Consider the following 12,343-nt stretch of genomic DNA (forward strand, 5'->3'; position numbering starts at 1 on the left):
ATCTTGATTCACTTGATAGTCTAAGAATGTTTCCATTTGGTTGTTGTTTCTAAAGTAATTACTCAGGCATGTATTTGTAATACATATGTAATCTTTCTTCACTTTATCACTTTGTAAATTCACAGTTGCCCATGTTTGTTTAGTTGAAGTTCAAGCTGAAGTTTATAGCTTGATGTTGATTACATTTTGCTTTCATGCATAGGCCTAAAGGATATAACTGGTAATATTTCCCCTGCTTCGATCCTGTTCCACTTGGTCTCGACCAGAACAGAGGAGTAGTTGTGTGTGGGGGTGAGTTTGTGACTGAGGCGTGTTCAGAGTGTGTAGCCCAGTCGATGCCCTCGGCGTCCCTTGATGTGGAGGTCAGTTAGACGCGCACTGTTGCAGACAGACAAAACATATTGCAGTTGACTATAACAGCCTTATACAGAGTACACCGTTTGAAGACCAATTCTATTCAATGTGAGCTTATTCGAAAGCACCTTCTTCTTAACGCGCTCTGTGAGGGGCGTATTTTGAGACGAAGGGAGGTTGCGCATTGAACGCAGCGTCGTAAACTATTTTGCTATCCAGCCCCAGCCAAAGGCTTGTGGATTTTATTTGTTCGTTTGCACACCCGTTCAAATTCACTTTTCAACTGTGCGCCTTTTTGGTTAACACAATTTGAACTCTAACAGAGAGGTGAACATGGGTTTATTTATTTTGGACAAGCGCGGAAAGGTGAAGGATAACGCCATATGTTTATTGTAACGGATAATAATAACGGACATTTGGACTTGATGGCCAAAGAGCCTTGACAACTGTTGGCGGTTACTGTTGTGTTTGTTCTTCGATGAATTTTCACAATGACAGGTGACCAGCTGTTGAATCTCCGAGGAAAACTCTCCTCATTTTCTCTCTGGCTATCTCTGCTCTCTATCCCCGCAGCCTCCGACTCTATTTCACCAGAGTTTCTATCCTGAACCTGTTTGTTATTTTACACGATAAACATTACGATGGATAATGAGGAATGTGTCATTTGTTACATAATAAAACGATGCGGCGAGTTCCCAGCACCTGTTGAACAGTGACAAGCCTACATTATGGCCTACCGGAGCGGCTGCTGTTGTGGCTTCGGTCCCTTCAACGAGGATAACGCCAGGTTCCTAATGTTAGCGGTGTTTATAATCCTCTACCTCCTCTGCGGTGCCGCTGTCTTTTCAGCACTGGAACAGCCGATGGAAGCAGAGGCGAAGGACCGCTGGGCGCAGCGTTTTGAACAGTTTAGCCAAAAGAATAACCTGAGCAAGAAGGAGCTGGACAACTTCTTGAGGAACTACGAGGAGGCGAACTTGGCCGGGATTCGCGTGGACACTATCAGACCTCGGTGGGATTTTACCGGCGCGTTCTACTTCGTGGGGACTGTGGTCTCGACCATAGGTGATATTTTATGTAGTTTATAGATTCTCTCATTATCACATATGACACATCATATCCTAACACCATGAATCAAAGCTGAAAGCAGGAGATAATCCATTTTATATTTAACTTACTTGGGACAAAATTGCTGTTCATATTTTTGGCACTCCAAAACGTGTAGTTTTTAGGAGTAAATGTAAAGGGAAATGAGGCTCTGCTCTTATGAATCATTTTCAATAATTCCACAACTACAACCATCGCAGCCAACTAAATGATGTTTCAATATGCATGCCTATCAAGTTTTAATTAGTCTTATTGTGTGTCATGTAATTGGTTTCAATATGAAGCCCTGTTAAATTAGTGCCGCCTGGAGTGCCAATTACTAGGAAACTCCAGCAACTCTCTGTCTCTCCCTCTCTGTCTGAATGATATGAGACTGTGTTGGCAAACAAAAGCCTGGTGAAGAGGGGATGTTTATGGCTCACAAGCCAATCTTATCTCTGATCTTTTGTAGCTAAGCCACACAGCTAAAAGCCTTAATGCCTCTAGATTGCTTTATTACATGACAAGAAAGAAAATAAATGGATTTGGAGGAACTTAGCTAATGCATTTGTATTCAGTACAGATGTGCTAAATACATACTTATTGTACTTAGATAAGGGGACAAAAGGAAGCCCTACTTTTTTTCTTTTTGGGGGGGGCAGCCAGTGAATGGAAGTAAATGGAGAGATCCCTTTTCACCTCTGACTGCTCATTGTTAAATGCAGTGTGAAATGGAACATGGTCATCATGGAACAGAGGGAGCATGTAGTCAAGGGCCGGAATGGATGGACTCATCATGAGATTCATCACAGCTGGGCTCACACTGTCCATCAGATAAGAGCTGTGTGTGTGTGTGTGTGTGTGTGTGTGTGTGTGTGTGTGTGTGTGTGTGTGTGTGTGTGTGTGTGTGTGTGTGTGTGTGTGTGTGTGTGTGTGTGTGTGTGTGTGTGTGTGTGTGTGTGTGTGTGTGTGTGTGTGTGTGTGTGTGTGATTCTGTGGGTCCTCCATTGGTCTGAAAGTAGGTATTCCTAGTGTAGTATAAAAGGGTGGGGCGAGAATGAGAGAAGACGTGATAAAGGATGGTAAAGAGGGAGGAGGAGAGAGGGAATTAAGAAAGGTATAGAGGAAGATGAGTAAAAAGGGAGGGTTAAGTGTGTTAGAGAGAAGTCAATTAAAGAGAATTATGAAGAGAGAGCGATGAGGGGATGTCTAGAAAGAGAGAAGGCGAAGAATCAAGAATAATATTATTCTTGTCACCATTAGCAACCCTGTAGGCGAATGAGTGAGTGGCTAAGGAGGCATTGTGCATGTGACTGAATGGTGCTTCACTCCACTCAGGGCAGAGGGAGGGAGAGTGTGCTTGTTAACAACCAATTAACCGTCAACATTGAACAAACTCTGAGCTTACTTACTGTACAGATGCTAAAGCGCGCACACAATCCTAAAGCCAGAGGAAGGCTGTCGTGTTTGTGTGTTTGTGTGCGTGCTTGACACTTCTATTTGGGGCCTGTCTTGTGTGAGCGTTGCTTCAACTTATGTGCTTTTCCACCTGTCTGTGAAAGCTGACAGTGTACATTATGCTCAGGCTGACTGATTTAGGATTGTGAATAAACAGGATTTGAAATAAAACAAAAAATCATACTGCATTGTTCAGTGTGATTCAGTATTGTATTGTCACACTGTTGTTTTCTAATGGTAACGATTCTACTATCTGTCCAATCATGGTGTAATTTGTAATAAATTCAAGCAAAAACATAATTACTAGTTTTGACCTGTACTATTTTCTTTATAATAACATATCCCTCCATCTTCATGTTTTCCAGGGTTTGGAATGACGACGCCAGCGACCATCAGTGGTAAGATCTTCCTCATCTTCTACGGCCTGATCGGCTGTGCCTCGACCATCTTGTTCTTCAACCTCTTCCTAGAGCGCGTCATCACCGTCATCGCCTTCGTCCTCAAGTCCTGCCACGAGCGTCGCCACCTTCGCAAGGCCGTGCTTCCGCAAAATGGCCGCCGACGCCTCTCCGAGGGCAGCGGAAGAGGCGGCAGGGGAGAGGGGCTGGCTGGGTGGAAGCCCTCGGTGTACTGTGTGATGTTGATCCTGGGCGCCGCCGCCATCTTGGTATCCTGCTGTGCCTCGGCCATGTACTCTGCTGTAGAAGGCTGGGGCTACCTGGATTCTCTGTACTACTGCTTCGTAGCGTTCAGCACCATTGGGTTTGGGGACATGGTGAGCAGCCAGATGTTTGCGTACGACGAGGGGAATGAGAGCCAGACGGCGTACCGGGTGGGTAACTTCCTGTTTATTCTGACAGGAGTTTGCTGTATCTACTCCCTGTTCAACGTCATCTCCATCGTCATCAAACAGGTATATGCTCATAATACTTCAGCTCTTATTGCCTTTGGTTTAACCAGGTAAGTCATTGAGGGAAAAAAACTCTTTGACAATAATGACCTGATAATGGCCTGCATCATCATCAACCCGGTGGGATTGTTGTTATTGTTACTGTATTCATCTTGCTCATTTTATTAAGTAAAGTAGTGACTTTGGGTGTTTTGAAAAGCACTTGTGAATAAAAGTTATTATTGTAGCCATTCATTTTGGAATCGTAAAAAAAAATTGTATTCAGAAAAATGTCATGTAAGCTTAGTCTCTAAGACTTTTATAGCATCGCCTTTGATCATTTATGTTGGGACTTTGAGGTGCTGAACTGGCTGCTGAGGAGGCTGGAGGTGCCATGTCGCTGCCCAGGGAGGGGGCACCACCAACCGCACCCCAGACACCCCCGCAGGAACGTGGTAGTGCCCGGACACCTGAGGGCCAGGCGGGACCTGTCCATCGAGACGGACGCGGTGAACGACAGCGAGGCGGACGGACGGAGGATGTCTGGAGAGATGATCTCCATGAAAGACTTCTTGGCTGCCAATAAGGTGAGGAGAAGACATGAACATGTATGCATCCACTACTTACAGTTTACGGCTGTTCCCAGATCAGACTTTGTGCAGATGTGAAATACTTGAGGCGTGTTCACATATACCTATCGGATCCAGATCCTGCAGTGTTTGGTACCCTGATCCTCTATATCCGGCCATTTAATTGCATAAGTGAAGTGCAAACGAATCGTGGTTCCTGCCCGTGTGGTCGTTCCAGGAAACGTTGATGCTGTATCATTAGATGTATTTTTACTGCTATATTGCTGTACCCTGCGCTTGTTCTACATTTATCTGGTCATGAATGAGTTTCTCTCCATTCATCAGGTGAACCTGGCCATCATGCAGAAGCAGCTGTCAGAGATGGCTAACGGTCACCCTCGCCAGTCAAGCTCCAGCTCCCGCCACAATGGCTTCTCCGGAGGGGTGGGCGCCCTGGGCATCATGAACAACCGCCTGGCAGAGACCAGCGTGGACAGATAGGCCTACACCTACGTATACACATAAGTCAGACTGATTGACTGGCCAGAGAGACAGTCACAAGAAATCAGGACTTCCTCTAAAAATTCATTGGTTTTAATTGAACAAATAGAGAAATGTACAATACCCAAATCAATTCCAGGAGAATAATTGACCCCATGGACTAAAGCCTGGCCAGGCCACATCAGTTCAGAATATGTCACGTACACCCCGCACATCCAATCAAGCTGCGAAGGGAAAGGAAGTGCAGTGGCATTCAGTGTGCAGGAAGTTTGCTGTTTCATAACTGTAGGGACAATGTAATACAATACGTCTGCCCTACTTAATCAAGCTGTCCATCGCAGGAGAATAATTGACCTGAAGTACCAACCTATACCGCAACGAGGTTCCACTGTAAGAGAACTCTGCCTGCCGCCACCCATTCTTCTCTGATGCATGCTGGTTCATCAGGCAGTGTCTATGTGCGTGCGTGCATGAGTGTGTTGGTGTGCGCGCGTCTCCTTCACCCACAACTGGATCACAACCAACTGTAGCTACTGCTGGAATCTGGTGGTTAGTTACTGAGGCAGTTTCCATGGAGACACCACAGAATACAGAAAGCTACCCAAAGACATTGTAGCTGAGTGGTTTCAAACTACCCTATCATATTCTTCATATCACTAGCGAATAACAGCTAGCCAACAGACTGCTCATCACCACGACTACAAACACCCTATACTGTCATCTTGATTAAGAAGACCCACCACTCGCCTGCTTTTCAGAGAAAACACCTGGAGGGGAAGTAGCCTTCTGAGAAAAATACTGAATTTCCACTGTGTGTAAGAAACCGCAACCAATCTATAAGGGGAGACAGCCTTATGAAAAGGCAGGCAAGACTTTTAGAGACAGCAGAATGTGGCAAACAGAAACACTGTCTAAATATCATGCTTCTGTCTGAGTGGTTATGGCTACAGACTTGTTATGTTCATCAGCTGTAATGGGTTTTCTATTGCACTGCCACCTCTAACTTGTTATCTGTTATGTTTGAGACATAGTGCAATGGACAATAACACCCAGCACAGCACTGCACCATTACAAACTAATGGATATCTATTTATTCTATCCAAAATGAAAAACAGAATTCTATTCTTTAGAGATTTCAATTTAGAGTGTATTATCAGAGGGCTGTTATCTTGCTGTTTCATCACACTATGTGGAAGCACCATAAGGCAGCAGCATACGGACTCTAACAATGAAGTATCACTCTTTTGTCCATATCTATCTGGACCTGGCCAGCATGCTCATATTAATGCTATGAAAAACAAGTCTCTCTCGAAGGTTATTTCAGGGCCTTTTTCTCATTCTTTCCATGACAGGGGTGTTATGTTCTCATTCTATTCTGAAACTGGAACGAGAGAAAGAGAGAGACAAGTGAGAAAGGGATCTGTGAGAAAAAAAAATGGACGGTTGGGTGAAAGACAAAACGGAGAAGTAGAAATGGACAGATCTTTGAAAAGGAGAGCCAGTTTTGGGGAAAGAAAGCAGTAATGAGCAGAAAGAGAGAGAGAGAGAGAGAGAGAGAGAGAGAGAGAGAGAGAGAGAGAGAGAGAGAGAGAGAGAGAGAGAGAGAGAGAGAGAGAGAGAGAGAGAGAGAGAGAGAGAGAGAGAAGAGCAGAACTGTTCAGATCACAGTCTACATTATGGATTGGGTTGGAGCAGGGGCGACATACGCCTCTTCACACGCCTTGTTGAACGCACCGAACAAGATGCTCAAATTATACATGGTGCTAGTGAGACAGACTCCTACAGATTTACGTCACAGCGAGCTTTCGTGCTGAATGTCTCAATACCCAGCTAGTTATTCCGAAAAGCCGCAGAGATAAGAAAAAGCCCATTTATCATGTCTTCCCTGTTACCTCTAATAACGCACTACAGTGGAGAAGCAGTATAACAGGTGTGGCGGTCTGAATACAGCATAGCCCACAGTATGAGTCAGCAAATTAATGTGACCTGATATTTTTGTACCAAATGGAGATCTAATTTCATGTCACGATTTGAAACGGTGGTACAGTATATTATTGAGAAAATGACACAACTCTGCTACTTATTGTCACTAGCAGATTTGTTTTTGCTACTTTGTAATTTCATCCATTTTGAAACAACCAATGTATCATTGGGTGACTATACTGTTGACAAAGAAATTACAATTAACTGTAGAGTACTGACAAGAATGTGACAGAAAAAATATGGATACGCCTGAAATTATCTTGTCTGGTGGTCTTGTTTGTATGTTGTCCCGTTGGGACTAACTTTATGACAAAGAGAACAGTAGTTGGCTAGCCTCTACCAGGCTTTCACCAACATGAGCGAGACCTGGGAGCTGAGGCTAGTAGTTGGCTATTGTCCCTCAGGAGGGAGGCAGAGAGAGGGTGAGTGAGCCTCTTCACCGCTGCCTAGCAAACAGGAGGTGTGAGAAGAGAAGGTGCGTTATTCAAAGCTCCTGTCAAATCACATGTAGTCACAATAGCTCTTTGTGGAGTTCCTAGCTGGAGTTGAGTGTTAAGTGGCTGCCCACTCACTATTCCCTTTATGCCCATTCCCAAGAACACTGCCGCCACACAGGATAAACACATATAGCTAACATAAATACAGAAGACTTGAGATATGACGAAATAGAGATGAGGTGTTGAAAAGCTAGAGACTGGAGATGTTCTTCCTATTGGGGCCATGGGGTTGTGAAACTAATGTCCCTGCACGTGTAACATCAAGAATGTTAAAAGGTGCTGACATACTAGAGCTAGATAGGCTATTTTGAGTCTGGTGTGGTTAATGCTTGTCCGGGGTAAACAGTCTTACAAAGGCTCTTGAATTAGACCAGACAGATGCACATGAGGTGATGACTGGCGTAGAAAGACTGGCTTCTTCATTCGATTAGTAAAACCCCAGTCATTATGTGAATAGGAGTAAATTGCTGCAACAATAAGTCTATCAATCACAATCCCATTATGAAGCATGTGCGAATGAGGGTGAGCGCAGAGAGCTGAGAGAAATGGTGGGAGTTGTGCATTATCTCAATGGCTTATGAGAGCTCCCATGCGGCTATTGGGTAGAAGTGAATTGGGATACAGCATGATTAACATACGGTATCTGTGAGTCATCATCTCAATTCAATGCATAGGCCTAGTCGAGTAAATAAAGTCACATCTGGCTTTCACTCCAAATCAAGGCCTGGCAAAGAAGCAAAAGAATAATCAGATATTCAGCTTCTAAACATTTAATCCACTTTTTTTGTTACAGTAGGTGCCAAGAGGAAGTCATAAATCGGTGTAATAGATTGGGGCGTCAAAGCCAAAGAACATGAAGTTGATCAATCCCAATCGATAGAGGAGCTGATTTTTGTTTTGTTTATGACAGTAAAACATTCTTATGGCTATAACATTTGTTAGCGCCTTCAATTCTTGCACATTTTATCATAAAAATGTATGTTTCAACACCGAACTGCTAAACTTGGAATCAATCAGAACTCCTGTACATACCCCTTGTGATCAATGCAGCCAATGGCCTGCTCCTAAGATGTAAACAGAGCCTGGTGAAAACTCAAGCTGCTGTCTGTCTGTGTGTGATGAGCTCCCAAAGACTGAAATAAGATACATATGTTTTCGAGTGCACTTGAAATATGCAGCATGCGATATGAATTGTCTTGATCGTACGAAGACGCAACTCCGTTGACCATTTTACCAATTTATTGAAAGTTAGCCAATGTTAGTTTGACTAGCCTAGCCAGCTACTGTAACCGTCAATGTGCCTGCTCAGGAGGCTAGTGTTTCATTAGCTGTCTCTGTCAGTGAATGACATTTTTCGAACCATGTTTTGTCATTATTATTTGTCTCATTTCAAGTAACTATCTGCAGGCTTGAAGAAACATTAAATCATATACCTTGCAAACCCAAATAAAAGCATGTACGTAGATAGATGTGTGTGTCATTGTATGCTAGAATGGAGGTTTAAAAATGACAGCCGCACATGAATATTAGCCAACACAGCATATCCTACACATATAGTATAGCTTGCAATACAATCTTCTCTTAAAAACAGCTAGGCACAATGCACTGTATACTATGTGCAAGATGACCACAGTTTGATTTCTAAACCAGATGAGTTCTCAAATATCAGCAGCTGCCCAATACCATGGTGGGCATGAATAATGTTGGATCCATTGGAATATAAGGTATGGAGAATGATGAAGAGCCTGCAGGATTATAGAAACATCAGTTGGGAAATGAATGTTTATGTTTCAAATACTAAATGTTCAGAATGAGAATAGATATAGGTGGTTTACATTACTAGCCTAACTAACTTTACAAAAAGTTGATGTCCCCAAATTCTGGCCCATCCATTCATTATTCTACTGACTGTGACTGAGTGTGAGACATGTTTTCCATATTGTACGTCTCATGCATATACATTCCAACAAAGAACACCGTCACAAATAGTGTTTCACCATTTAATGAGTACGGAGACAAATAGCAAAGGTTTCTAAATATAGTGTAGCCTACCAATCAATTTATAGACAGAGAGAGAGAGATTCATGCCATGGGGTGGACAATGTTATGACGTTGCAGTCCAGAAATGAGAGCTTTTACCATCTACGCCAAAAGGCTGGACCTCTGATGGAGACTGGAGAACTGTCATCAATGCATTCTTCAGTATTCCTCCTCTCTAGAAGGAGTGCGCCCAGGCCCCATAGGTGTATCGAAAGGATCCCACCCTGGTCACCAATGTAGCCAACCGATATAAAGAAAGAAGTGCCGTAGTGGAATGCAATCTTAAAAATGGTGTGGTCCGGAGACCGAGAACTCCACCATCTACGGCAAAAGCCTGGGCTCCTGCCATCGACAATAGGATTCTCGTCACTTCATGTTACAATAGTAAAACATAATCTGTTTGTAACCTGGTCTTCGACATGCTCTAACAAGCATGTGTATCTGTAGTGGGTGTTCTTCTACTCCAAAATGCACTAGACTGTGTAGAATTTGTAAGACAAAATTTCCAAAGAAAAGACAACAGGAAAATGCACGTGGTCGCGATGTCTAATAGTGACAGGAGGGCTAGTTCAAATTCAATTAGGATGGTTCTCCTCACAGGTGAGAGAATCAGTTGAGCCAATGCTTGGTAAATAGTACTTGGTTGATCTCTGGGAGCAGGACACAAGAGAGGAGAGATAGTAAATTCTTGTGTGTACTGCGCAAGGAGGTTCCTCGCCATCTAGAATTCCCCAGCATCATTGCCGGAACTAGTCCTTTCTATGCGATGCAGCCTCAGTCACGTGTAGAAGTAAATGACAGCGTGCCCACAGTGCTTCCAAAACAAAGATCTACTCACATATACAAGAGGGATATAGCTCACTCAATACAAAACATGGATTTTCTCTGGTGTTTGTAGAAACACCTGCAAATGGACACAGGCCTTTATTAGATAACTGTTTTCCAGACTCGAGAACGATGAAAGTATTGCCAATTCCAGGTTAGTTTTAGAATCTATAGTGGTGTTTTATGTAAAGTTGGGAGTTCTTTTTCTATAACTAAATAGAATACAAATATTAAAAAAGACTTAGCAGTTTGTTCGGACGGAGTTCTCTCTCGAACTGTCAACAGCTGTGTTTAGTACCTTAGATACGGAGAACGTGATAGGCAGACGTGATCAGCAGAGTTGGTACCTGGATCGTAGGTGACTCACTGTGTTGATTGGTTTGCTGCTTAGTACTTGGCAGTGTTTGCCTGTCCAGCTAACAAACATAAAAGCATTTAGAAAAAAAGGGCAAGAATTGGCATTGCCAACAAAGCGGAAATGTGTTCCGAATAAATAAATATACATTATGTAAAAACCGATCATCTCGAAAACTAAAGCAGATACAATGCTTTAGCTCGCTACCTATAACTTTTTCCACACACAAACAGTTCTTCAAAATAGCATGGTTCGAAACAGCACACTCTGCTAAATTCCAGGTACAAATGTTATCTTCTTCTTCAAGGTTAATTGGCAGACTACAACCTATGAAGTGCATTACCACCACCAACTGGATAGGTGTGAGTCATTAATCCACACTAAAAATCAAGAGTGTAACAAATATCATCCCACAGTCAAAAAAAAAAATCTGGACCCTCTCTTTCTAAAAATGTTGCAACCCCTATTACCAGTCTGCTCAACCTCTCTTTCGTATCGTCCGAGATCCCTAAAGATTGGAAAGCTGCCGCGGTCACCCCCCTCTTCAAAGGGGGTGACACTCTAGACCCAAACTGTTACAGACCTATATCCATCATGCCCTGCCTTTCTAAAGTCTTCGAAAGCTAAGTCAATAAACAGATCACTGATCATTTCAAATCCCACCGTACCTTCTCCGCTGTGCAATCCGGTTTCCGAGCTGGTCACGGGTGCACCTCAGCCACATTCAAGGTACTAAACGATATCATAACCGCCATCAATAAAAGACAGTAATGTGCAGCCGTATTCATCGACCTGGCCAAGGCTTTCAACTCTGTCAATCAGCACATTCTTATCTGCAGACTCAACAGCCTTGGTTTCTGAAATGACTGCCTCGCCTGGTTCACCATCTACTTCTCAGACAGAGTTCAGTGTGTCAAATCGGAGGTCCTGTTGTCCGGACCTCTGGCAGTCTCTATGGGGGTGCCACAGGGTTCAATTCTCGGGTCAACTCTTTTCTCTGTATATATCAACGATGTCGCTCTTACTGCAGGTGATTCCCTGATCCACCTCTACGCAGACGATACCATTCTGTATACCTCTGGCCCTTTTTTGGACACTGTGTTAACAAACCTATAAACGAGCTTCAATGCCATACAACACTCCTTCCATGGCCTCCAGCTGCTCTTAAACGTAAAAGTAAAACTTTAGTAAAACTAAATGCATGCTTTTCAACCATTCGCTGTCCGCACCCGCCTGCCCGACTAGCCTCACTACTCACGAGTTAGAAAATGTGGACAACTACAAATACCTAGGTGTCTAGCTGGACTGTAAACTCTCCTTCCAGACTCATATTAAACATCTCCAATCCAAAATTAAATCTAGAACCGGCTTCCTATTGCACAACAAATCCTCCTTCACTCACGCCGCCAAACATACCCTCGTAAAACTGACTTACCTACCGATCTTTGACTTTGGTGATGTCATCTACAAAATAGCCTCCAACACTCTACTCTGCAAACTGGATGCAGTCTATCACAGTGCCAAGCCCCATACACCACCCATCAATGCGACCTGTATGCTCTCGTCGGCTGGCACTCGCTACATATTCATCGCCAGACCCGTTGGCTCCAGGTCATCTATAAGTTTTTGCTAGGTAAAGCTCCAGTTTATCTCAGCTCACTGGTCACGATAACAACACCCACCCGTATCACGTTTTCCTGCAGCTTTATCTCACTGGTCATCTCCAAAGACAACACCTGCTTTGGCCGCCTTTCCTTCCAATTCTCTACTGCCAATGACTGGAACG

General features: G+C 43.6%; 1 protein-coding gene across 1 annotated transcript; it reads left to right on the top strand.

Moving 5' to 3' along the window:
- The first annotated feature begins 498 nt into the window (after window positions 1–498).
- Window positions 499–8,789, top strand: LOC123990893 (potassium channel subfamily K member 13-like). The gene is made up of 4 exons (XM_046291884.1): window positions 499–1,419; window positions 3,264–3,811; window positions 4,147–4,374; window positions 4,702–8,789. Exons 1-4 carry the CDS (start codon window positions 1,083–1,085, stop codon window positions 4,855–4,857), a joined length of 1,269 nt encoding a protein of 422 aa, XP_046147840.1. The 5' UTR covers window positions 499–1,082; the 3' UTR covers window positions 4,858–8,789.
- Window positions 8,790–12,343: the final 3,554 nt, after the last annotated feature.

This window comes from Oncorhynchus gorbuscha, linkage group LG12 (genome assembly GCF_021184085.1).
Source record: "Oncorhynchus gorbuscha isolate QuinsamMale2020 ecotype Even-year linkage group LG12, OgorEven_v1.0, whole genome shotgun sequence".
NCBI lineage: Eukaryota > Metazoa > Chordata > Actinopteri > Salmoniformes > Salmonidae > Oncorhynchus > Oncorhynchus gorbuscha.